The 25,282-nt window shown below is 38.1% G+C and overlaps 4 protein-coding genes across 7 annotated transcripts in view; 2 read left to right on the forward strand and 2 right to left on the reverse strand.

Annotated features, from left to right (window-relative positions):
- Positions 1-2,019: 2,019 nt before the first annotated feature.
- Positions 2,020-7,525, reverse strand: phf6 (PHD finger protein 6). 2 transcript variants are annotated; one of them, XM_056769529.1, is made up of 11 exons: positions 7,407-7,525; positions 5,353-5,501; positions 5,001-5,102; positions 4,762-4,895; positions 4,624-4,670; positions 4,351-4,514; positions 3,564-3,707; positions 3,254-3,358; positions 3,019-3,152; positions 2,791-2,920; positions 2,020-2,606 (listed from the first exon to the last, which is right to left on the reverse strand). In XM_056769529.1, exons 2-10 carry the CDS (start codon positions 5,482-5,484, stop codon positions 2,791-2,793), a joined length of 1,092 nt encoding a protein of 363 aa, XP_056625507.1. In that variant the 5' UTR covers positions 5,485-5,501; positions 7,407-7,525; the 3' UTR covers positions 2,020-2,606. The 2 variants fall into 2 exon arrangements, with proteins under 2 accessions (XP_056625507.1, XP_056625508.1); XM_056769530.1 differs by lacking the exon at positions 7,407-7,525 and adding an exon at positions 6,597-6,809.
- Positions 7,526-7,576: 51 nt separating this feature from the next.
- cab39l1 (calcium binding protein 39, like 1) lies at positions 7,577-14,905 on the forward strand. Of its 2 annotated transcripts, none has more exons than XM_056769532.1 (9): positions 7,577-7,638; positions 9,716-9,885; positions 9,995-10,159; positions 10,302-10,420; positions 10,682-10,850; positions 11,217-11,276; positions 11,857-11,922; positions 12,226-12,369; positions 12,528-14,905. In XM_056769532.1, the coding sequence occupies exons 2-9, from the start codon at positions 9,769-9,771 to the stop codon at positions 12,717-12,719; spliced, it is 1,032 nt and encodes a 343-aa protein (XP_056625510.1). In that variant the 5' UTR covers positions 7,577-7,638; positions 9,716-9,768; the 3' UTR covers positions 12,720-14,905. The 2 variants fall into 2 exon arrangements, with proteins under 2 accessions (XP_056625510.1, XP_056625509.1); XM_056769531.1 differs by lacking the exon at positions 7,577-7,638 and adding an exon at positions 7,707-8,303.
- Positions 14,906-15,016: 111 nt separating this feature from the next.
- ccdc160 (coiled-coil domain containing 160) lies at positions 15,017-17,361 on the reverse strand. Of its 2 annotated transcripts, XM_056769533.1 has the most exons (3): positions 17,315-17,361; positions 17,154-17,217; positions 15,017-16,841 (listed from the first exon to the last, which is right to left on the reverse strand). In XM_056769533.1, exon 3 carries the CDS (start codon positions 16,810-16,812, stop codon positions 15,889-15,891), a length of 924 nt encoding a protein of 307 aa, XP_056625511.1. In that variant the 5' UTR covers positions 16,813-16,841; positions 17,154-17,217; positions 17,315-17,361; the 3' UTR covers positions 15,017-15,888. The 2 variants fall into 2 exon arrangements, with proteins under 2 accessions (XP_056625511.1, XP_056625512.1); XM_056769534.1 differs by lacking the exon at positions 17,154-17,217 and having other exon boundaries at positions 17,315-17,354.
- Positions 17,362-21,682: 4,321 nt separating this feature from the next.
- Positions 21,683-25,282, forward strand: part of gpc3 (glypican 3) — a 111,542-nt gene continuing 107,942 nt past the window's right edge. The window contains exon 1 of the mRNA XM_056770432.1: positions 21,683-22,186. Within this exon, the coding sequence (XP_056626410.1) occupies positions 22,030-22,186 (157 nt within the window). The 5' untranslated portion in view covers positions 21,683-22,029. The remainder of the gene's footprint in view (positions 22,187-25,282) is intronic.

Below are 25,282 nucleotides of genomic sequence, written 5' to 3' on the forward strand. Positions count from 1 at the left end.
AAAAAGAGGTGTATTTTGATTTGTGTTTCAGTTAATGGCCACAATGATGTCTATGCAACAAAGGGCACGTCTGTTTCCTGTTAGTATGTCTCACAAAAATGTACATACTGTACTTTTCCGTTACAAAAACAGCTTCTTGTGTATTCACGACTTGCAGTGAATGAGTTCACTACTCATTGGACGGGTTAAATGCAGAGGTCACCATAGCTGACAGATAGGTCACTCTCAGAGGACAGGTCCAGTGGAGGATATTCAAGATCTGGCCAGTGGTGCAGAAAGAAGAAGCCAATTGCTGTGGTTTAGGCGGATGGACACATCTTGGCTGAGAGTGTCTTGTGATAAAGGGCCGAAACACCCAATGAGGCTGAGGCGCACAACTGATGATGTGTCGCATTGATAAGAACCATACAAAGGGCATTATTAGCAGCAAGGGATAAGATGAAAGTGGGACATACAACTCATGAGATGTCTTTCTGATAGTGACAAAGAAAGGTGAGTATGCTGTGTATTTCTATAATCATTTATCCCCCAAACAGAGAGGATGCCTACCCGACGAACCCGGTGAAACCTCAGACCTTCTTTCCTCTATTCATATTCTTGAATGCTTCCCCTGTCATGCATAAGGCATGGGAATGTCCTATTGGGAAATTAAACTGTGCTGAAATAGTGGGATTATAACACCTTGTCCTAGTTAAGTGAATCTGAAAAAGTACATACTTTTAATGCATAGTATCAGTAAGAGAATTTGGATGCGGCAAATGTTTTTTTTCTCAGTTTTGCAAAGTTATTTAATGACGTCATAACGTAATGACTTCACAACGTAATTTAGCAACTTTTATAAACAAATTGACCTGCCTTTAGCAATTTTTCCTGAAAATGAGTTGGCAACCGTGAGTGTCAAGCAGGTTTGGAAATATTGTAGCACCTGGGATAGCTCGAGACAGGTCCAGATCACGTTTCTGACCTGCTTATACTTAAAGTCCCTGTGAACCAGAAGTTGCGATAGTTTTTACTTCCGTATTCTGACACATATCCGAGTGAAAAGGAATTTCAAAGGAGAAAGTTAGTGAATTGATTGGATGTGTAAAACAGCATTTGCATTGATTTAGAAATTAAGCAATAGACTGGCAGTTGAAGGGGAGGAGTTAGCGGATGCTCCGGCAAAGCTGTCTAATTTACATCATTTGAGATGTATCATTTCAAGGCAAAAGTGCATTTTACAGATTTAACTGAAGATTATCAGGGTACATGGACTTTAAAAAGAAAATGACCCACATTGTTAAGTTATTTACTATAAACTCTGCAATATTTCATTTTTTATTTCACTGGGACTTTATCAAGGTTTAGCGACTGAAATGAGCACCGATTTGGTCGCGATCCGGGGGTTTTGTCGCAGACTTTGAAATCATTCCCCGACAGCAAAATCCAGCCAAAAATCACGTAGTGTCAGCTTGCCATTATTAAACTGCTGCTGATTTTAAAAAGACATGCACCAAATTACGAATAACGTAGAAACACGGCGAGTTCGCTTTAAAAGGTCACTTATAATATGCCTTTCATATAAAATTATGGATTATTTTATATGGATATCTTTTTGTTCTATTAAACACAAAATAAGATATCTTGAAGAATTAAGGAAAACAAAATTTTTGACTGCCCCAGAAATATAATTGGCTAACAGTATTCAAAATATATTTCTTTATGTTAAAAAGAACAAAGTAATTTATACAGGTTCGGAACAACTTGAGGTTAAGTAATTCCTGACAGAATATTTATTTTTGGGTGGAGTTTCCCCTTTAAACTAATCCTTGTCCAGGAAACTGGCCCCAATTTTTTATCTTTAGGATGTTTCAGATAAAAGCTTGTAAATGTTACTTGCCCAGAAGGACTCTTATTTTGAATTGCCACAAATGTAAAGCATTCAGTGTGTACTTGGAGATACGCTACTACCTCATGAAATGAAGAGCAGGTCTTTTTTCTAGTGAAATAAGGAAAGAATGACCACAATGTCAGACCAGGTAAAGAAAAGTGCATGCTAGCCGATATTCTTTAATCCTGACATGTACTAAAAAGAAAACCACAGATATCCAATATTACTCATGAGTATAATACAGTAATAAAATATAATACATGTTGCAAGAGAGAGAAAAAAATAACAGGTAAAACAGTTGAAAGATAAATATTTTGAAATGCTTATTAAAGTTCATGATTTGAAGATGTACTTTAAACGGTCAAAGAGAGTCTTTTCTGGTGGGTCCTGTCAAAGAACTGCTTGCCAAAGAAGAAATTTGGGGGTGCAAGCAGAAGTAGATGAAACTCCATCCATCCAACCAGCCATATGCATTGAAGTATCATGATAACATATGTTTAAATAAAACCTATCCCACTATGTTACTATGTTATGACTTATTCCACAGTAACATATCAATGTCATCTGAGAGTGAACTAACATTCTCGTTTACTATGTCCATGAAATACTGTCTTTAAAGAGAGGAAAACTGAAGCTGTCAGGTTCTGTGAGCTGGTCCCTAGTTTCTAATGAAGCATTATACAAAAATATTTCTTTCGGCCCAATTGATATAATGTCTTTTGTGTTCATGCGTCATCTGAAAAAAAGACAGGAACCGACATGAGCACATTTCTTCTGATCAAACAGATAAAATATTACATTTGTTTCATTACATTCTGTCATGCTGTACTGAATACAAAGTAAACAGCAATACTTACATACAACATCCATGTAATTCATTTTATCATTACACTGTAAACAATATGTATGTAGAATCTCACCTAGTTGCCGTTGACCTGCAGCGGAGGATCTCCACTGTTGTCAATAGCAGCTCTCTCTCTACTGCGACTCTCCCGTTCTTCATCTTCCTCATCCCTTTCTTCATTTCCACTGTGATTCTTACAATATAGTCTAACAAAATCAAAAAGCGAAATAAAAATTTGCCCAATGTAATATTGCCAGATTACTCATACTGGATAAATCTTGAAAAAGCTTTTATTAGAACGTACTTGTAAATGCCTCTGGCCATATTCTCTATGTATTTGGCTTTGTCTTGCAGCCCACAGTGATAGTGGTAGGTCTTTACGCAAGCCTTTATCTCGCATCCTATTGTGGCACCTAGCTGGGCACACAGGGTGCATTTCTGAAATAAGAATACATAATCAGATATTTATCCTAAGAATAAATGTACTACTTTATCACGCAGTAAACAGGCTATTGACCATAAAACCAGATAAATCTCACCATTCTTTTTCCACGCTTTATTTCTTGAATAACCGTTTTAATTTCAAAGTTCCCAAATTCGGCACGTGAGGTGGTAGTTAGCTGGACAGTTCCCGAAGAGAAAAGCTGTGATAAAAACAAAAAAGCAGTTTCAGTTTAACAAGCCAATACAACCCTGTTAAATCTACACTCAGTCAACCAACCAATACGTTAATATAAAAAACTTTACTACAAAACTTTTTAGTTTACTACAAACTACGATTTTTTTGTATTTTAATAAAGGACTGCCTATTTTCAAATTGTTTTGGAGTTTTCAATCAGAAAGCCTCACCATGCATTTGTAGTGGGCAGCAACTTTCTTAGCACTGTCAGAATGAAGCACACCCCGCAGTTCATTCTCTTCATCACCAGCATGGCAGAATCCACAGCGAAGGCCTGAATCACTTGGGCTGCCTCTCAGAGGAGACCGGTCCCGCTGCAGCACACACAACCACAACACTTTTAGCATACGCTGTTTCTTTAACACCCAGTGCAATTACGAAACAAACCAAAATTAGGAAGAGTTTGTAATAAAGCTAAATCCTTTCAGAGATAATTGCCTCATTCCATATTTGATGTCTTTATGGATGTGTTCCCTAGAGTTTGAACCTATGAATTAAGCTACAGGAGATTTCTAGAAGATAAAATAAAGGGTATATGTAATACAGCAAAGGTGTCTGTATAGGTATTTAAGGTGGAAAGAAGGGAAGAAATAAAGGTTTAATGCACCCCATTGTATATACAGTGGAAACATGACATGGGTAAGAATTTGGGGATGGACTCATTCATTGATTATTCTACCTCAGGTACCCAGACCAGAGTATTTAAAAAAAACGTTTTTTTTATGAAAGTCTTTTTTATATAAAAAAGCAAGCAATGCATTTTTCTATTTAACTAACAGATAAAATATAAAAGTATTTAGCATTTATGAAGTATGATTCAGTAAATAATGTATTTTCAAACTCTATCCACCAGAGCAGTGGATCATGATAATTCATAGTGCAAATCTTAGTCCCAGTTGGATTAAATAAATAAAAATAAAGAACGACATAGGTTGTATTGTATGTGCAGTGGCTTACATGTGAGGAGCTCTCTGTATCATCATTGCCTTGTGAAGAGGTGGATCGTGTATCATCTGACTGTCCGCGCGATACACCTCTGATTCTACTTTTCTCAAAACGCCCCCTGCCTCTGCTCCTTGGTGGAGAAGAATCTGAGTCGTTGGCTGCAACTCCTTCTTCATCTGGGAAGTAAAAGTAAATAAATAAATGCAATTGTTTAAACAACATTAAACAATTGCCCAACATTAAACACTCCAAGTCCTTTATGTAAAATGAGAGAAAGATAATTACCGTCGCTTGCGTCTTGAGAGGCGTCTCTGTGTTTCCGACAATATACACTAATATTCAAAAAGCAAAACGTCAAACAATTAAAGCCATTAAATGGAAAGAATTGTGCTTTATAAATCTCCATACAATCACAATGCTCACATGTAGATTCCTTGTGAGGGATTCTCCTTGGTCTGAGCCTTGTCCCACAGAGCGCAGTAATAGTGATATGTCCGCCGACACGTCTTGACATCACAACCAATCGTTGCCCCAGGCCGGTGACAGGAAGAGCACATCTGAACAGGAAGTGACCAGGTAATTCAGTTCCTGCTATGCTGTTATGTTGATACTCTATATTTAGCTTAACTGAAAACCTTAAGAGCGTTGGTCTGTATGCGTACCAATTTATTTCCTCTCTTTATCTCCTTCTTTACATCTTCAATGGAAAAGCCTCCAATGTCTTCATTCTCTGAGTGTGATGTCACCAACGCTGAAGAGAAAAGCTGAGTAAAAATGAGTTATTGTTAAATTATAACTAAAATATGGAAGGAATAAAAATGTCAGATGTACAAGTTGTCAAATAATTGTCACTTAACATTAAATGATGCACTGTTATAACAACCTGACACCAGTGTTGCACTTAGGCATTCATTGCTATGTTTGTACTTGTTTGATAGGTACCCAAATGAATGATCCATATCCATCTATTTTAACCAAAGGAAAGTAGGTAGACAGGTAGACAAGCTCATATACCATGCACTTGTGATGGGCTGCCACCCTGTGGTTCTCTGAAACCAGTAGCTGTCCACACTCCTTGTCACGGTTGCTTCTACAGAAGGCACATTTACGAAGACGTGCTGAAGCTCCTTTTCTCTGTCCAGACATGACCTGTTTTCATGAATCTGTAAAATAAATTGCATAATGTATTGAAATAACTCTTGCTCTGCAATTTATTTGAAGATTTCTGAAATTAATTTTCTGCTTCTGTTGCTTAAGTATTGTTATTGGCCGTCCGTGTTATTGCCTTAAAATAATGAGTATCTTTGTAATTGGTATATTTTTTTACCTTGATTTGAATGGTTTTAACTACGTTTCCTATGTTTAGATGCTATTAATAACATGTATGCACTTGGCCGGACACTTTTATCCAAGGTGACACCAAAGTGCATTTAATATATATAAGTGTATGCACGTTCCCTTGGAATTGAAACCACAAACTTTGCTTCTAACACAATGCTCCCGGGCTGTTCCTCCACAACAGAAATCAACGTGTTTTCACTCTTAGTCTAAACAAAAACAGGTTTTCTTGATAATATCTTTATGCTAATTTCTCATTTTATGAATCATTTCCACTCCATGATTTCTATTTGCTTCTTGTCTTAGTCATAACTAAAAGAGGCTTTTTTGATGGGAAATACTAAGTAATGAAAATGATTAATTATGTGAGGTTTTGTGTTGGTATGTGACGTTTTGTGTTGGCAAGTTTCAGTCTTCTAGTTTAAGTTACAGAGCTCAAAGAGGTGTAGAAAGTGTCTTAGAAAGAGTGACAACATTGATGAATGATAAATATTGTTAAGTATATTATCAATCTCAGGAACGCTTACTAATACATAGTGATGTTTTAGAAACACAAACTCTTACTATTAATTCAACACGATGCATCACTTAATCTGAACCGAACGACTTGTAAGCAATCTGGAATGAGACATTTCTTTTAAGCAGAAGACATAAAAGAAATAAACTTTATAATTTAAGTTAATATTTTAACAACATTTTCAACAAGCTCACCTATATTAACCCAAAAACAAATGGCACAAGTGAATAATATCACAAACTACAACCCTGCTAATGTTATAAGCATGAGGGTAACAATACGTCAAACAAACATAAACGAATATAACCAAGCAAATATAAACTACCCAGTCTTTAATTGACAAAAATAAATAAGCGTATGAAAATTAGATGTGTGGCGTATTGGAAACACTGCAATAGCCTACCTAGCAGCTCCGACTGAGTTCACAAAACACATCACACAAGAGACGTCTAGCGCATCGTTAAAACACCAAACTAAAAAATCCCACATTTTGGTGTTTAACGATCATCAATTCATCGTCAATATTGTGTATAAAAAATCTACAACGTGCTGTTTAAAGTGGCGGTTTAGCCGCTATCGCGCGACACAGTAGCCTCGCTGCAATGATAGCCGAGAACTGCTCTCGCGCTACTACAACACAAACAGCAACGCAACACAGCGCGCGACACACCGTCTCCAGCAGAACAGCTGATACAACCTGCACATAAGTCTCAATGAACCCCTCTAAAATAGTTCTAGTAAAAAATGAGCATCCCTTATATTGCGTTAGTAAATAAAAGACAAAGGGGATGTGCAGGCCTGCGACAAAAGGCTTGTTTCGTCCCTAAGCCTCTTTCACTTTCTACTAAATGTGAACTATTCTAAAACTATGTAAAATCATGATTCCCCCAAATTATTTAAAACCGGTTATATAAATGTAAGCGAACCCTGTTAAGGCCCAGGTCCAACAGTAGATACAACAATGCTGATGAGCACAATTGTGCGGTAAATTTTCAATCTAAACATCTGGGATGAATATAAACAATAATTATGCCTAATATTTATAATAGGTCTTATCTGCGCTTTTATTTTTCCGCTTCGCGTGTGGATACCCGCCATAAAACATATCGCAGTTAAATAGACGAAGATATCCAGGACAAATTTCCACTCATCCCATTTATTCTCAAACTCTAAAACTGTACATTTAAGTCAATCTGACATTAGAAGTTCTTACCGCTGCTGTGTTGAATGGGCTGATAGATTGAGAATGGTTGGGAGCGCGTGTCTCTAGCTCTTCCGCTCGCGGAGCATTGTGAGCGTGTACGTTCAACTTCTCACCATTGCGAGGCGTTCGAGTGACGTCGCACGCTGCAAAAAGCACGTTTGTCCGACATTAAAACGCCCCCTAATGTACTCTGGCCACTGTCAAGATAGCTTGAGGAATAGATCGAGCAAATACGGATTAGGTCAGTTGAAAACACATACTAAACATTTCTTGGAAAAAGATTGTTTTGTTTAGAAATACACAGATGTGTTACTTACTTACTTGGCTAAAGCACATTTGAGAGACAATAGACGTTAATTTGTAGTTCTTTTGCGAAACGTTTGGTCGTTTTAAACACGGTAACAGAAGAACATCTGGATTTTGTATTATATACCGACATTTATCTAAACATTGACGGTAATATCAGTTATAAATCATTTTTACAATCGCATGTTACAAATTTTAATTGTGCTACTTTCGTGATTAAAAGAAAAATGTAGTTTTTTTAAGTTGTGTTTTGTTCTCTCATTCAACTTAAGTTCGCTGTATGTACAGGGTGTGCGTCCCGTCTGTAGATCTGATTGGCTGTGAGTTTACGTCAATTTAAAAAGGGGGCGTCACAGAAACTCTCTTCAACTTCCCTGATAAAGTAGAGCAGCGTACGCTTGTCGTGTGCAAGTAGCCAACCACTCCTCAATTAACCGCGGTTACTGGTCCTTGAAATATCTTCTTTTTAGCGGGTTAAGATAGTATGTTCTTCATAGCTCGAACTGGGTCCGTATATTCTGTTTAGTTGCCTACGGGTCGAGTTCAGCTTTGTTTTCTCATCGCGGATTGTAAAGTGGACGTTTGAGGCTGGTGTATGCGGTGAGTGTCTGCTTCTTCTCCACCTCCAACACACATCTACCCAGCCTGACATGTAGCTTGTAATTTCCCCTTCTATATGGCGCTTAAAATTCACATATGTTTACTTTATATTTGGTTTTAAATTAGTCTGTCCGTTTGCGATAACAGACGGTTGAGATTAGTTTAAAATACTCGCGACTGGCTCAACTGTCAAAAATGTCATTGAAAAGTTGAAAGGTTCAGTTCAGCCCTAACTGCGTGTCAAACAGAAAGTTTACACGAGCTTAAAAGTTCCCATATGATTAAACCCCACTATGACATGTTACATAGACGGAAAAAGATCACAATAAGTGATCCAAGTGGTTAGTTTCCTGGTGTACGTGTGCTTTTTCTATCTTGTTTGGCCATGACGATCATGCCAGACACAAGTCAGCTAGCCAGCGAGCTAACGTTAAATGGCTAAATGTCCATCCTGCTGAAGGATTAGGAAAGTGCAGGATTTTATGTACACCGTGTATTTTTGTGTAATGTGTTCGTGTAAGCACGTACAACGTGACGTGTTACATGTTGAAGTGACTATGATGAGAAATGTTAAGTTCCTGAGAAGTGTTGATCGATAATTCCTGGGTGGATGTTAGCTTAGCTAACCGGGGACTTAGCTGTTCTTCAAGTTTAACAAAGTCTTCGTTGCTCATCGATGTGAAGACTTTTAATACCTCGACGTGTTTTGTGTCACGCTTCCACATCTGGTGAACTGTCCGTATAGGTAAATGTTGGCGTGAAGCGTATTTGACACACTTATACAAGTCCATTCATGAGGCCATTTTTGGGCTACTTGCATAATAGAAATAGAATCACAATGAATTGCACTTTCTAAAATTGTAACTAAATGTTATAACTTTAAATCTATGATATGGAGAATATCTTGTTAATATTGTAAAATATGTTTTTAATACAATACTGTTGAAAAATAGGTATTATTTTACACTTATATTGTTAGTGAGCATATTTATTTATACATTTCTGTGTTGACACGATTTTGTCAATTGATTTTTAAAGTGATAGTTCACCCAAAACCATAATTTACTCCCACACTTGTCATTTCAAACCTGTGTGACTTTTTTTCTTCTGCAGAACACGAAAGTAGATATTTTGATGAATATTTGTAATCAAAAAGAGGCAATACCCATTCGCTTCCATTAGTCTTACGTACATACAGTGCTAACCACCTGGAACCTCATTTGCTTGGTGACCAACATTCTTCAAAATAGATATATTTTTGTGTCCATTTTCGGTTTAACTATCCTTTTAAATACTTGTATATTTCTTTATGTCAAGTGCTTAATTTCGATATGAGCGCTCACAAAATTCACTAAGTTATTGTTATTCCTGCCAGAATCCTAAAAACATGCGATTTTGTGTTTTCTTTAAAGGTGAAACATTTCTATCGTCATTCAACATCCGACACATACCCTAGCTTAACATCATGCCATTCCCCTTTGGGAAGTCCCAGAAGAGCCCTGCAGACATAGTGAAGAGCCTTAAGGAGAATGTGGCGTACTTGGAGAAGTTAGAAGCTTCTGAAAGCAAAAAATGTGAAAAGGTTCAATCTTCTTTTCCTCAATGTGCTGTTATTTGGATGCATGTTTTAATCCAGCTGTGTATTTTCGTGCTTTTGCTCGAGTCAGACAAACCGACTGTTTCTCCTGTAGGTTGCAGAGGAAGTATCAAAAAACCTGGCGTCATTGAAAGAGGTGCTGTCTGGCACTGGAGACAAGGAGCCTCAGACCGAGGCAGTAGCCCAGCTTGCTCAAGAGCTGTATAACACCAACCTCCTAATTTCCCTCATAGCGAATCTGCAAAGGATCGACTTTGAGGTGAGTAGTTCTTTTTGAATATGTTTTGTTTGGATATCAAAGACTTCTGTGCTGCTGTCGGTTATATATATCTGAAGATTTATCGCTTCATTCCCTTAACTCTCATTTGTTCTTTGATTTTATAACACGCTGTTCATCAAAGGGAAAGAAGGATGTGGTTCATTTGTTTAGCAACATAGTACGCCGCCAGATTGGCTCTCGCACACCAACTGTAGAGTACATCTCTTCTCACTCACAGATCCTCTTCATGCTGTTGAAAGGGTACGTTTCCAGACCCCAGGCCACAGTCATGACACTTTTTTTTTTCAGAAGCTATTGATTACGCTGGCTTTTCCAATCGATGTTATGGTAGAATGTGTTTGTACAACCCCATTTCCTGTCCAAGTGGTTAAGATGACAGTAGTGTTCAGCTTTTACAGCAGAAACGTATCTATTTATTGACACTGGTGTCATATCATGACTTTATTTTGGGTTGTATATTAGCATGTATAAAATGCACTGTGTATTGTCTCCCAAATGTAGCTATGAAGCCCCAGAAGTGGCTCTTAACTGTGGAATGATGCTGAGGGAGTGTCTGCGTCATGAACCTCTTGCCCGAACCATTCTGTTCTCGGAAGAATTTCATTGCTTCTTTCGCTATGTGGAGCTGTCTACCTTCGACATTGCCTCAGATGCTTTTGCGTCCTTTAAGGTGTGTCATTTGAATAGAGTGTCATCTGATTAGTGTTCTAAAGGCATATATTACCCAAATATGAACATCCAACACCATTAACTCCTCATTATCCTGTTTGACTCAGTTTGATAGCCTCAGTTCTCAAAGCAGCATCAACATTCCTTAAAGTTTCTCCTCTGTTTAAAGAAAGAATGTCTTATAGCTTGTTTATGGGTAAATGATGACACAATATTTATTTTTGTGATAAACTGACCATTCTTTACATAACTTGCCTGTGACTTCTGTCCAGTGAAGTCATACATTTTAGGTTAATTGTTCCATTTAAAACAATGGCATTGATAAACGAAATAAATATGTGTATATAATCTGTTATTTTGTTTTTAGGATCTCCTGACAAGACATAAGATCATGTGTGCAGATTTCTTGGAGACAAATTATGACAGAGTAAGTTACTCTTATTGCTAATATTTCATGTGTAAGTGCTCTTGTGTAGCAGTGATTCTGCCTGCTCCACTCAGACAGAATGACCTCTTGTACAGCACGGCTGTGATTCAGCTGTCGCACAAAGACACATTCAGTACAACTACACCAATGGTGTAATAATGCTTTTCTACAACAGTTTGAAGTGACAACTTCAACTCTGAAGTCCACCTTGCACTATCTGTATACTTGCTTGAAATGTTGTAAACTAGAGATAGCACAATACCATTTTAAAAAGATCTCAGCAATATTGCATCCCTGAGTATCTGCCGATACTAATTCAGTATCATCTTAAACCTAACCATCTAAAAATATTATGCTCAAACTGTAAAACTATTATATTGTACTGTCCTAAATGAAGACATACTATTTGGGAGTAGATAACATCAAAAGAATATTGGTATTAATGACCTAGTCTTGCCTTTGAAGTATAACGTACATATACAGTATACTGTATATGCACTCTTGAATTTAAATGAGAACCCAAATTATCGCCTTTACATAAGGATTATCATTCATGTCTGTGTTATGACTGTGTTTTTAGGTGTTCACGGAGTATGAAAAACTTCTGCACTCTGAAAATTACGTCACCAAACGTCAATCTCTAAAGGTGAGAGTATACCACTGTTTTGTAACACACAATGTTGTTTTCAATAATTCGAGGTTGTTATGGTATTCGAACCCTTGAGGCAGCAATTCAACCATCAGGATGTACACAGAATAGCAAGTTAATGAAGTCTTAAGATCGAAATACGTTTTCTTTGTTCGTAACTTGAATAGCCACATACTTTGACTTCCAAGGCATACTGCATGACAGAAAGAATATGTTAGGTGATTTGGCTTCATTCACTCTCGGCATATTTTTGGGTGACGGGCTTAAGTTTGTTTTTACCGACTGCTGTATTGTGTCCAGCTCTTGGGAGAACTCCTGCTGGACCGGCACAACTTCACAGTCATGACCAAATACATCAGTCGAGCAGAGAATCTGAAACTGATGATGAACATGTTGAGAGACAACAGCCGCAACATCCAGTTTGAAGCCTTTCACGTCTTTAAGGTATGTTTGAGTTTGCATGTACAGCGGTGCATCCTTTGTAATGTAATATATTTGGATCGCTTAGGATGTGCGTCAAATGCGTAAATGTACATTCCAAGTTGCTCAGTTGCTGATTGGTTGGTCGATGTAGTGACTGCACTTTTTTATTACGCCTTTAGGTGTTTGTGGCTAACCCCAGTAAGACACAGCCCGTGCTGGACATCCTACTCAAGAACCAGTCCAAGCTGGTGGACTTCCTAAGCCACTTTCAGACAGACCGTTCTGAGGATGAGCAGTTTTGTGATGAGAAGAACTATCTCATTAAGCAGATTCGGGACCTCAAACGGCCTGTACCTCCAGAAGAATCCTAAAAGATAGCAAGGCAACATAACACCAGTGAGCTCGGCTAGTGATGTGGTTTGTGGGTGTGAATTTATAGGAGGAAAAACCAAATAAGTCCAAGAAAGAAAGGCATCGCTAGAACGAATTCTATTCACATCCAACAAAACCGAGAAATGTCAGTATGTGCCTCTTCACATGGGGCAGGCAGGCTTTTGCTGTGAGAGGAGCTAAAACCAAGCACTCCATTTATACCCAAAACGTTTTTTTTGATATATTAAGACTGTTACTTCATGTACAAAATTAGTTTAACCGATATACCTTTAGTCACACAGGCAAATCTTACCAAACAGATTAAAAATATACCCAGTGCTTGCTCAGGGCTTTTAATGTTTTAAAGGTATGAAGCTAGAACGAGTGTATTGGTACATGTATGGCTTGGCATATTTGCACTAAGTCTGGTAGATTTGCTCCAGGAAAGCCATCAGTGCGCCGTAAATGAAAACCAAATTTTATGAGTAATACAAAAGGTGGGAAGTAAAGTTTTAGGTCTATCTTTTGATATAGAAACCCACATTTACCTGGATTTTACTATAGAACATTCAGAAAATCTGTCAGACGGTCAAACAAAGTGAGACTTATTTTATAAAAACAGTCTATACCCCGTAGAGTTTAGTGGTCATGTCGGATGCCGCACTCTATTTCCATTTAAATGAGTGCCTTATTTTAGTAGCTCGGTCCTTCTGGGTTTTCTATTACATTTATCTCTAACATTGGATTTGTACTATTATTCTGTTTTTGCTTGGGCTAATACTTATAGGAGAATTTTGCTTCATTTGAACTATTAAAATTAGTTATAAAGCAGTACTCGTTTAAACAAGTAACAGAATTTAATATTTTTCTATGAACCACGCAAGGAATTTGGGGTTCACAGTCACGGTACACAAGTTTAGTGCGAAACATGATTACCCCCACATATACACTGTAATACCAATAGAATGTTGACTTCTGGAAGCCGGTGTGCCGTGACATTCCTCACGTTGCAATTTGATGGACAGCTTAGACAAGCCAATGAAGAGATTAACAGATGGTTGCAATAGGAAAGACAGTTTAACACATTTTTTCATGTCTTGCACTGTCAGACTTGAATGAGCCAAAACTGTGGTAACACACATTAAATCTCATGCCTAGAATTTCGTTCTCCTATGGATCGCACCTTTCAGTACCTCTTGGAAGTTTTAGATGAAATGCAGAACAGGATTCTACTGATGTTCCATTCTAATCAATAGTCTCTTAAGTTGAATATATATTTGATGTACTCTGTTTGCACAAAGTCCTTTCTCATATACCTCATAGGTTTTAAGTTCCTAAGTGCTGTTTATTTTTCACTTGGCATCTGTTAGTTTCAATATATTATTGCGCATGTGGGGCAGTAGTTTGAATTATGCAAGCAAAAACAGAAGACCTTACAACATGGGAAACATTGTAGTTCACAGATGTTGGATAGGACCTACAAGGGAAACCATTTCTGTTTTGCAGTTTGTTACTGGATACCTAGAATGTTACAGGTGTGAGAAGAGCACTTGCTGTTTGAGCCACAATTTTACTCCGAAAGGTTTTATTGGTTTATAAAGAATGTCAGCAAAGATGTTTTTGCAGGTGGTGTGACTTTTGGATGTGGAAATTGTAATTGTAACTTTTTCAGAGGTGCAAGCAGGAAACTAGATGAGCCGCCATACTTTGCTTTTATTAACTGCAACCAGTGTGAAATCGCATTGCTTTTGTCTTAATTTGTAGAATATTTGCACCTGCCTTTCTCCAAAGGTTCTACAGATATTAAGAACACAATTATTTTCTAGGTTTTTGGTCAGATGTGATTTTCACTCAAAATATGGATTTTAAAGAAGATATTGTCCTAAAATAAATAAACGCCTTGCACTTTCTGATTTCCCATTTAGCGAAGGTACTCTTGAATAGAGGTTAAAATATATTAAGAAATTTACAGTATGGTGGATTATATTCACCTTATATTAACTTCAGCTTTGGACTGATGTTTGCTATGCTTATTTTTCATCTGTTGCCTTTTTCACTCATTTCCCCTTCAGTTTCCTGTTATATTTTCTACTGTGGGAGAGGATTATATATGTACATAATTTTATTTTAAAAGCGAGTAAAAGTGTGGGGGCATATTGAAAATAAAATAAACAATGGCACTCTTTGACTTATCCATTATTTAACCAGTTGAATGCATTGAATGTTGCAGGCTTGAGAACCGTAATATAAAATGTCTTTAAATAAACACACACATTTATAAAATACAGTTTTATAGTTGATACAGTCTCAATTTCAAGATCCATACACACACCATGAGTTCGAATGAAATGTCACAGACCATGTGTCCTTTGAATTCGATACGTATGTGATATCTTGAAGTACATGATTCTTGACGGTATCAATGGTAACAACAAAAACGTTATGTGGCCTAAACTTACTTCAATAACTGTTGAGTAGTTTTAATTTCATACAATTAATATACATTAAATTGTTGTTTTATATTCAAACAGACCGGAAGTTAACTTTGGGCCAGGCTTATTACCATGTTGAATTTAGTGGCTCTATTGGGCCTCTTTGAAAAGTATGCAAGTTGTTGACTCGGGATGCAGAGCTAGTGTTAAAGGGGTCATATCACCCGGCTAAAACGAATATTATTAATAGTTTTAGATGTAATGAAATGTTTATACATGATTCATGGTTCAAAAACGCTGTATCTCCTCTTTGCCTCGGATCTCTGAAACGTGCAGATTTTTTACAAACCTCATCGCTCTGAAAAGCGAAGTGTGCTATGATTGGCCAGTTAATACTGCAAACTTGTGACGGAAAAGTGACGCTTACCATATTTGGAACATCAGGTATTGACATTTGCAATTGTACTGACATGTACGCCCATCTTACTTGCGAATACATTTGGGCGGTCAAATCATACCACGAACTGACGTAAATTGTTTAGGGGTGTGGTTACACTTTTCAAGAAGGTCTGTGTGAGCATTCGCTTTTAAATAGAGTGCATCTTTTATTCCAACACTATAAATTTTGAAATCTTAGGTGTCATGCATGGGCAAATTATAACACACCAAAGACACAGAAAAACATATTCGCGCCATATGACCCCTTTAAAACATTTCTATAATTCTGCAATTTGAATCATTGGCTACTGAAGTGTTTGCGTAAGAGATCAAGAGCTGCATGGCTGCGGGCATGACTGTCCCTCTCAGCACACAGTTCAGTCTTCACCCGTTCCAGCTCTCTCTGAAGCTTCAGAAGAGCAGCTTCATTTTCAATCTCAGACACTTTCTCCAGTTTGTCTCTTTCAGTCCTCTTTTGTGCTTGTACCCCATCCAGTTCCCTTGCAAGATTGATCCGCTCCTGCTCTGTCTTACGCAAGTCTTCTTTTGCTTTTCTCAGATTTGTTTTACAACCGTGTACCTGTTCTTCCTTTTCCCTGACCTGTATTGCAAGCTCGTGCAACTGCTTGTTCATTTTTTGCCCCTCTGTCTTTAGATCATTTATCACGAGGGACTGACGTGCAGCCTTTTTGCTGGAGAGGCTTAACCGTTCCTCCAGTTTCTCCACCAGCACCTGCAGCATTCTCTTCTCTTCATGTTCTGCTTTTAACTGTTCCTCTGCAGAGTTGAGCCTGTGAATTAGTTGACAACGGTCTTGTGTCATCTCTGCAAAACCAGCTCGTAGTTTGCTGATGTCCTTTTCATTCAAAATGCTTGTGTCTTTCTCACCAACCCTCTGGTCTGTAAGGTTTTCATGGGTTGCTTCTTCACACATTCTGTCTACAGACAGCTCCTGTCTAAAGATTCGGTTTGTCAGGGCCTTTTTCTTTTGCAGCTTCTCAATGTGCTGCACCTCTTTCAGAGCAGTTAGGTAGATTTGCCTTCGATGGCCCCTCTGGGGTTCTTCCATGCATGTGAAATGTTTTTCACTTGAGTTGATCTGGTTCTCCAGCAGGTTTTCTAAAGTGAAATGAGGAGGGAAGAGTTTCTCCACCCAGTGATGATCCACTCTGGAATTCAGCGGTACTGATCCCTGCTTAGTGTTTTCCTCTGTGATGTCCATGTTTGAACTTGTAAAACGCCAATGATGAGCTATGATTGAAGTACAGAGTTGGTTTAAATAAAGGTTATGGATCACAACACTCTAATTTTTTGCTACTAAAATAAAATAGCATTTAAAAGTAATTACAACTTTATCAAATTGAGTTAAAACTTTTTATGAGTTAAATCAATGTAAAAACATTTCAATTTAAAAAAGTAAGTGATGTATCTTGTTAAGCCAATTTGGTTGTACTTAAAATTTAAGGCAGCAAAAAATAATAGTAATAAATGAGTGTACAGTTTAAACGATAATTTATACAATAAATACATGCATTCCTTTATTAGTAACCACCAACAATTTACCTGCATGTAAGAGCACGTGTCACTGACCCCGTTAGAGCCGTTTTCAATGTAAAACCCTTTGGGGCTAAAATCAGTGATAACCGTGAAAAATCACACATGCAATGGGTAACTGATCATATCTTTAGGTCAAAATATCTGTACGATTGACGGTAGATACTCACAAACAACATTGGCGTCGTTGACAACAACAGCGCCTGATGAACTCAACTTCCTGTTTTCATATGAAGCGCGTCAAACGCCACGCGCCCTCTGGTGGCAGACTTTACGTTTACATGCAATAAAGTCACGAAAACTTGTTCTACAACTGTTAACTGGCAGAGGTTTCAAACTGCTCTTGGGGATTCATTGACACTACTAATTGGTAATTACATAAAATTAGAGTTATTTGTTAAACTAGATGTATAGGAAGTTAAAAAAAGACTTTATGGAGTGTATTGAAGAATTATCTTAATGTTAATGTTTATGAATTCCAAACTCTCTTTTTGATTGTGACGCTTACATTTTAAAAATATGTGTGTTAATTGGAGGAAAGATACTGTTTCATAATGATGTTTACATAATTCACTTGACTTCATTAAAATTGTTTATATAGCCAAACAACAAACCATAACCAAATAGTAATACTCAGTGTTGTCTGTCGTTTATAATATAATTTTTTTAAATAAACAACTTTTTTCTTGAAACATTTTATAACCATGTTATTTACTTTTGGAACAACAGTTCTGGCATAATAAACATATACATTCATACACAGCCTATCCTATTTCTCTTTTTTACTTTTAAATGCTTTAAAACTGTTCTTTGTGCCTTGCGGGTAGAAAAGTAGGTCAAAGTTCAAAAGGATGCTCACTACATACCTCCTGTTTAAAAGATTGTGAGTTTTGGTTGCGTTTGTCTTCTAAATTTTTGTACTTTTTAGAAATTGGTATTTATATCTTTTGAAGTCTAAATTATATGCGTCTTGTTTAAAAGCAGATTTGACAACAGACACACACAATGAAGTTGTGAATGAAATGACGCGGGAACACTTAGGGAAATTCTCTTTGAAGACTAATACAATAGTGCACATCCAGCCCACTGTGGAGTAGTGGGGGTTGAGTGAACCGGGGTCAAAGGTCACCGAAGCCTTCTGTCTCTATTTGACCACAGTATTTACGGGATAGCCCGAGCCAAACATAGAAAATCCAACACTCGAAATCATACTTATGAAATGTTTGATTTCAAACAATATCGTAAGGTTTCGATTTCAAGGAAGCCACTCAAGTGTTTTTTCTGATCTACATGTCTTTGCCAACTTTTTTACCCCCCACCCCCAACAAGAAAAATAGATGCTCTATAATCACATGCATGACATAACATTGTATTGTATCTTGACATGGATTGAACATGAAACATCTGCTCGACCTTCATTCCTAGAGTTTACTTCTGTGATAGTCAGGTCTATTCTACAAAATAATTGAATTGTACATTTACGTGAATTCATTTTAATGGTCTATTTTGCACGTCTAAAAAAACAATGCACTAAATCTGCTTAAAATACTTTATAAAGTTACCAGCAAACCAATCCAAAGATGAGACAAAAAGAAAATTCACTCAATACCCAACAATCACGTGTATTCGCATTAAATTAATTTACTCCGTATAAACTAAAAGTAAATTATCCCTCTAAATTGACCAATTATATCAATGTTGTGAGCAGTCTATAGTTGAGCGGATGTATGATATAGTTTTGGGGGGATTGAGTGAGTTGAGTCTGGGAGGAGGATCTCGAGGCCCATCATCACATGACGAGACATTCGCGCCTCTTTCGTAAACCTACAACCTGATGATCCCAAACAGCTCCTAACATACGCGCTCATTTAACTTCCACGGAGCCTTAAATGAGTATTAAAGCTTCAGTTGATCAAACCCGGTGGCCGGAGTTCATGCGCGGGTCTAACGCCGTGGGAAGAGATTGTTGCGGAAACTTTGCGATTGTAACGTTGCGATGTGTATCGGTGTGCGGGCTTTGTGTGGAGCAGCTGAGGAGCTAACAGACAATGTAATGTTTCACACTGCGTTTGGAAGAGATTGATCAGTTAATGGACATTAGATATAAATTGGAGGTGTTTGCTTGTCTGTTCACGTAAGTGGAATTGTTTTTATTTAACGTTAAATGAGAAAAAGATGTTTCATTAGACTGTCAGAGAAATACGGAGTGTTTATCATCTGAGAGGTTGTGGTCTTATGTTTTCTTTTTTAAAGGAAATGAAACAATTACGTAAGACGTTTTATGATTAACGAATTAATCTTGGCACGGACGCCTTGTAGTTTCTTTGACCTTTCTGAGTGAAATAAATCCGAAGCATGTTTTAAATTTCCTGTTTTAAGCTTTGCGTCGTGGTGATTTATTTTAAAGTTTTTCCAGCATTGGAGGATATATCCAAAGGCGATCCCACGCGTCCATTCAGATCATTATGCAAATGTGTTATTTATGTACGCAAACTCAAATCATGTAACGTCGGAAGTATGGACGTAGTTCACGTGGCTCCTTCTGCGCACTGATCCGTCTGTGTAACGTTAAATCTGTGCATTGGGGGAATATTGCTGTTGAAATGGGTTTAAGGGTCCTAAACTAGGGAGTTCATTTCCTGTTAGAAAACCCCGCTCTTACGTAAACAGATATGTACGTTTTCATTGGCAGTGCTTAACGCGTGGAGTAAAGTTCTTTCATTGATGTGCTTCGATGAAACGTCGTGAAAGTTCACGGGCCACACCAGCAGAAATTCGAGCGCCGACCCAAAGGCCTAATTTTAGATAAGAGACACATTTATGATCGGAGACATGTTCATCATCTGTTGTGTGTGCTTATTACTGCACGCCGGTTCACGTTTACGTTTTGAAAAGTAGCGTAACGCGCCTCTTTGATCATTGAACAAGAATTTTGAATTTAGGAGTGAACGGCGGGACTTGTACACGATAAATGTGACTTGGTTACATTTTAGGTTGCCTTGGGAGTAGATGCCGCATGTACGTTAATTAATTAAAGAGCTTTTTAGAAATCACGCCCATCATGAAGATCCTCCATTTTGAGAGCTCAAATGAGAGCGAGCAATGCGCGCCACTGAGGCCCACCAATGGCGTTCATGCAGACTCCAGGTGTACCTTGATCAAACTTTCAATGTTCATCTGTAAACTTTTTTTCTACTAATTTGTTTTGTGTGGGTCACGTGTTTATCTGTCTAAGTGTCACTTATTCATGTTAATTTTCTTCTTTTTTTCTAGGTGTTTGAAGATCACTGCCCCTTGTCTGAAAAGTTTATGATGGAGGCTCAAGAAAAAAGTTGTCCCCACTTTTTTTAATATGGCCCTCCTGCTAAGGTGCATCTTGTGTAGTTAGTGAATTAGTCTAGTATCTACTGCGCTGGATGCTCCTTTTGGCAGGAGTAGCCGTATATTTAACATCTGGAAGCGAAATCATACTTCATATCTGTTTTATTTTTGCTTCATGTACTGGCATTACAATGTTATTAATCCAACAGACTGGAATTGGCTTTTTGCTGCGAGTTGTGTAGTTTGTCCTGGCGGTTCCAAAGTGCTCACAGTGCAGGTAGTGCCAGTTAATCTACTGCAGTGTTTGCACTTAAAGTATTGCCGGTCACCTTCCTTCCGAAACCTTGAGCTACATCTGAAGGAACGGCCCTGTTTTGTGGGATTACAGCAAGTTTTGCAGGACTGCATCCAGCTTTATTTCTACACGCTGTGCAAATCCATGCAAAACTCGCTGCACCAGGGAAAGACTGCTTGTTCTACAATCAAAATAATGTTTTCAACAATACACCGCAGAAACTGTATCCTTTTTTTAATGATGTTTTCTCAAAGTTTAAGATATTGGTGAATTAAGTGCCATAATCCAAAACAGAGTTTTGTAAAGATTTTAAATGTATATTTTTATGCCTGCATATACACAGTATGTAATATTTAGTCTCTAAACAATGTATAAGATCTAATTGAATTGTATCATGTATTTATTAATTATTACTGCATTCAAATATTTGTCTTGCTGTTTTCGGGTGGATGACTTTGCAATTTTAACCACGTCCAAAATCTTCAGAAAAAAATTGCACGGTATCCATCTGTAATCCGCCAGATTCCGTTATCTGCATTTTCCTCATGTTAATGTTTACATGCTGTATTAAAACGCAAGAAATGTTATTTAATGAAAATAAAATGAGTCTCGCAAAAGTCTTTTTATCGATTTGTTACTTTGCGATGTAATGTGATTCAGAAACACTAGATGGCAGCAGATAACTTAAGAGTGACCGACACGTGATAGCCTGGACATGTTCATCAATTAATAATTACAATAAAAGTAAACATACAAATCTATTGGACGTGAGTGGCATCATTATTATAAAACGAAATGTCAATCTTATGACATGTCTACCATTTACCAAGTCAGTAAACTTTAATTGAAATGCATGTTGGGAAAAGCTTTGTTGCAGAATTGATCTTGGCATCTAGTGGACATGAAAGCAGCAGCAGGTCGGGTTCATAGCATGCGCCTCCTCATAACCTCAACTTTCCCACAAATGAAATTGTTCAAATAGGCTTTTTGAGAAATTAAAGTGATCTGGAAAACGCGTAGTCCCTCCTCAACACGAAAACGAGACCTTGATTAGTGAAGTTTGGGTCTCTTAATGATGCGGAGAGCAGGAGCTGTACGGGAATCCTCCTCTCAGACGCGCATCACAGAGCACGAGAGATGCCGACGTGGAGACCAACGCACTGCTGGCTGTTCACTTTAAGCAACGCAGAACATTCCTGCGCTCTCTCCTCGTTTTTCTAAGCAAACATTTTCCTTAGTTCTTCTTTTACAACCAAATCGGCATCCAAAATGACTGGACTGAAGTTGGAATGTGCGCTGATTTTGTGCGTCTTTTTATTGCCGTTCTCTCTACCGAACAGCCAGGTGCTGGACTGTCGCGAAGTGCGCTCATCTTTTCAGTTTTTGTACCCGGGGATGAAATGGACCCCAGAACAGCCGGTTTCAGGTAAAGATATAATCTGATCTAATCAGACAAAATCTGTTCTGTTTTATGTTGCGTATGTTGTGAAGTTTTATTTGCTTGCAATAATGCGGCGACGAGTTTGTGGAGACATTTTAAAGTTGCGTTATGTGTGATTTGTCCTCTGGATATTAAATGGAAACTGATTCGTACAGAACTGTTATGAGCTTTTAGTCTAAATAATGCCGAAAATACATTTCTTAAATAGCTGCTAGGCCTTTATTGTGTTTTTTTGAGTCATGATGTCGTGTATAGGTACTTTGAATATTATAACTGCATAATAACGAGAATATGTTCAATTTGTAAATATTTGGTTATGCTTTATTATCTTATTTCATACGATACTCATAAAAATAAGCATCCGGCAGGGTTGTCATCCTCGGCTGGGGAGCGGTGACTGCAGAAGTAGCCCGAGGAGAGCTGTAAATGTATTTCTCGTTGCCATAACTAGTGTGAAAATGGCGAATTGTGTTAGTGTGTTTATTGAGGTTGCTACATTTCCCGGTGGAGAGCTGAGGAGATAGATGAGTCGAGATGAATGACAGGATGGATGGCTGACTCTCTGCTTGACATCTCCCCTTAGCTGCTTGAAGCTTTAATTCTGTCTCCACTGGATACTGGAGAGTTGGGGGGAAGAAACACAAAGAGCGGAGTTTGTTTGGCCCTCACAACAAAAATTCTGCTGAAAAGGATCTTGCTTTTCCCTTGTGACTGCATGTTGTTGGGCTGTTTTATGTGCAAGTGTCTTAGTTTTCCCCCAAAGGCAGCAACTGGCTTTAAAAAGAACTATAGCCAAACTTATATACCGCAATGCTGCGTTGTTTATATTGAAGCGCTGAAAGAGAGGTGTTTACATTGTATCTTACTTCATCAACTTTATTGGTCATGTGAACTATACTTTTTTATCCAATAAACAGCAATGAAATTAATTTTGTCACTTTTCTTTTTGAAAGCTGTGAACAATTTAATGCCTAAAGTTGAAGCCAAGTAATTGGACGTGCGGATAAATGTTCATAAAACTATCTCTCCCTGATGGTTCAGCTGGTTCCAAGTGACCTTCTGAGATTTTCATTTAATCAGAGGTGCTGTTCATTTTTGCAGACGTTACATTTGCAATTTAAATGGATTGCATTTGGGTTAAGGACACGGCAATGGTAATGTCGGTGATTTATCTTCTCGCAGTGGAATTTAACCTCCATCAGGGTTTAGAAGAGCACCAGAGTTATGGAGTTCCTTAAAGTTTAAAGATCTTGTCAGGATCTGCATCTGTGATGTGCACAATGAGTGTTGTACATAAAAAAAGGAAAAATAAGAAAATATAGCGTGCTCGGTGGCACATGCCTCAAGTCCTTTCTGCTTTGGCTTGTAGGTTTCAAATGAAGTTCTTCAAAGGCATTTTCTACCAGTGGCTGGGTGAGGACCGAATGTCCTGATGGGATTAAAGACTTTTTGAAGCCCCTAGTCTTCTGAAACCTAAACATTTTTGTTCTCAGGAGAAAGGACTTACTGTGGGTTTTCCGAGCGCGCCGCAGGCAGTGTGGAGTCCTGATAGTCCCAGTGGCACCCGGCTCTGGACTTTATGCCTGGTGCAGTAATTAGTAGTGCGGAGAAACCCTCGGCTTCATTTCTTTGAATGAACATATCCCGTACAGTTCCGGGCTTTGTAGCCAGAAACATTAATAGGGTATCCTTGAATATATTACTGCACCATGAGGTTAATTGTTTGCCCTCATCATTTAGTATTCATTTACATGCATGTGCATGTCAGGTGCATCTTAAGAGAGGTAAAATGCACCAGTCCATACCAAAGAGAAGTAATTCCATAACAGAATAACAAGACAAGAACGTAATAATTAATTGGTCAAAGATGTAATGACCTCGATACAGTAATGTTCCAATGAGTTAAATCTTTACTTTGAACAACAGTGTAACTTATTAAAATAGATTTATTAAGCTTCCTGCTTACATAAAGACAAAAGTCAAAGAAAGCTGTTCAGTTTTCTTAAATGTTTCGCCTCTTGTGAACCCAATACACACCGCTGGCCTTCAATTGGCAAATGAATGTAGACAACCTTAATGTTAATTGGAAATGGGAATGACTGCAGGCCGTATAGTGTATCCGTCACCTTCTAGTGATTGTATCTACTCCACAGAGACTTTCCCCGCTTGCGAAGATTTAATGCTTTGCTTGATTTCTATTCCATCTCTCGCCACTTGTTTAAAGATCTTGCCTGTCAAGTTTTGTACTTTCCAAACTTTAATAAAAATGCTTGGCCTGCTTGACTAGTCTTTCGCGTATCCATCTTCTAAACATAGGTGGATTTTGTTTGTACCCGTTTCTCTGAAGCGCAGAAGAACAACCTCTGCACCATAACCCTTGTGAACTTATCGGTGGGCTTTAAACTTGCTGCCCGTGGTGATGTTGCATATGATATATGATGCATGGAACCACTGTGTTTCTGTTCTGCTGCCAAATACAATCTCTGCCGGCATCTGCGAGTGGGCTGAAGAAAAGAGCATCTTTAGCATGAGCAGGAGAGAGAGACTGATGGACTGACATTAGAGGGAAGAGAAGATGCTATGACTGATGTATCTGCTCTGGAATACAAGGAAGCCAGGCGGAGACACAGCCCTGAGGAAGATTGAGCTGAATTCTAATTATACTGCGTGTAATGCCAGGGGGCTACAGGAGCGAGAAGCCAATGGGAAGTTTTTCTCCCTCTCGTGTCCGCTGGCGTGTCTTTAGCGTTTTTTGTCAATGCCTCTCTCTCGAGTCTCAAGCTCCTTGCCCAAGGGGAAGCATTGAATGTCAAAGCACAATAGACAGCTTACTGTCTTTTTAGTATCAAAGGCACCTTTACACCAGCTCACATCCAGACACCCGTATCATGGTTAGCTTTTGTCACAAAGTGAAGCCTAATGTTTTGATGTGCAGTTGATGTTTATCAGATTATGAAGACGTAAGAGTGACCACAGACAGTGGCTTTTTAAGGATCTCTTTATTTTCGATGTATTCTTCGTTAATTGAATAGTCGTTATTTTGTATATAGTAATAAGGGCAGAAGAAAGTCAGTGATCTAT

Source organism: Triplophysa dalaica, chromosome 16 (genome assembly GCF_015846415.1).
Source record: "Triplophysa dalaica isolate WHDGS20190420 chromosome 16, ASM1584641v1, whole genome shotgun sequence".
Taxonomy (NCBI): Eukaryota; Metazoa; Chordata; class Actinopteri; order Cypriniformes; family Nemacheilidae; genus Triplophysa; species Triplophysa dalaica.

Bases quoted from the DNA above. Each gene is read 5' to 3' on its own strand.
- phf6 (XM_056769529.1), bottom strand. From the start codon at position 5,484: ATGTCTGGACAGAGAAAAGGAGCTTCAGCACGTCTTCGTAAATGTGCC. The intron at 4,896-5,000 runs GTACGCATACAG...CTTCCTGTTCAG, and splicing joins TAAAGAGAGGAAATAAATTG to ATGTGCTCTTCCTGTCACCG. The intron at 3,359-3,563 runs GTGAGGCTTTCT...TTTTTATCACAG, and splicing joins CTGCCCACTACAAATGCATG to CTTTTCTCTTCGGGAACTGT.
- cab39l1 (XM_056769532.1), top strand. From the start codon at position 9,769: ATGCCATTCCCCTTTGGGAAGTCCCAGAAGAGCCCTGCAGACATAGTG. The intron at 9,886-9,994 runs GTTCAATCTTCT...TTTCTCCTGTAG, and splicing joins AAAGCAAAAAATGTGAAAAG to GTTGCAGAGGAAGTATCAAA. The intron at 11,923-12,225 runs GTGAGAGTATAC...TATTGTGTCCAG, and splicing joins CCAAACGTCAATCTCTAAAG to CTCTTGGGAGAACTCCTGCT.
- ccdc160 (XM_056769533.1), bottom strand. From the start codon at position 16,812: ATGGACATCACAGAGGAAAACACTAAGCAGGGATCAGTACCGCTGAAT.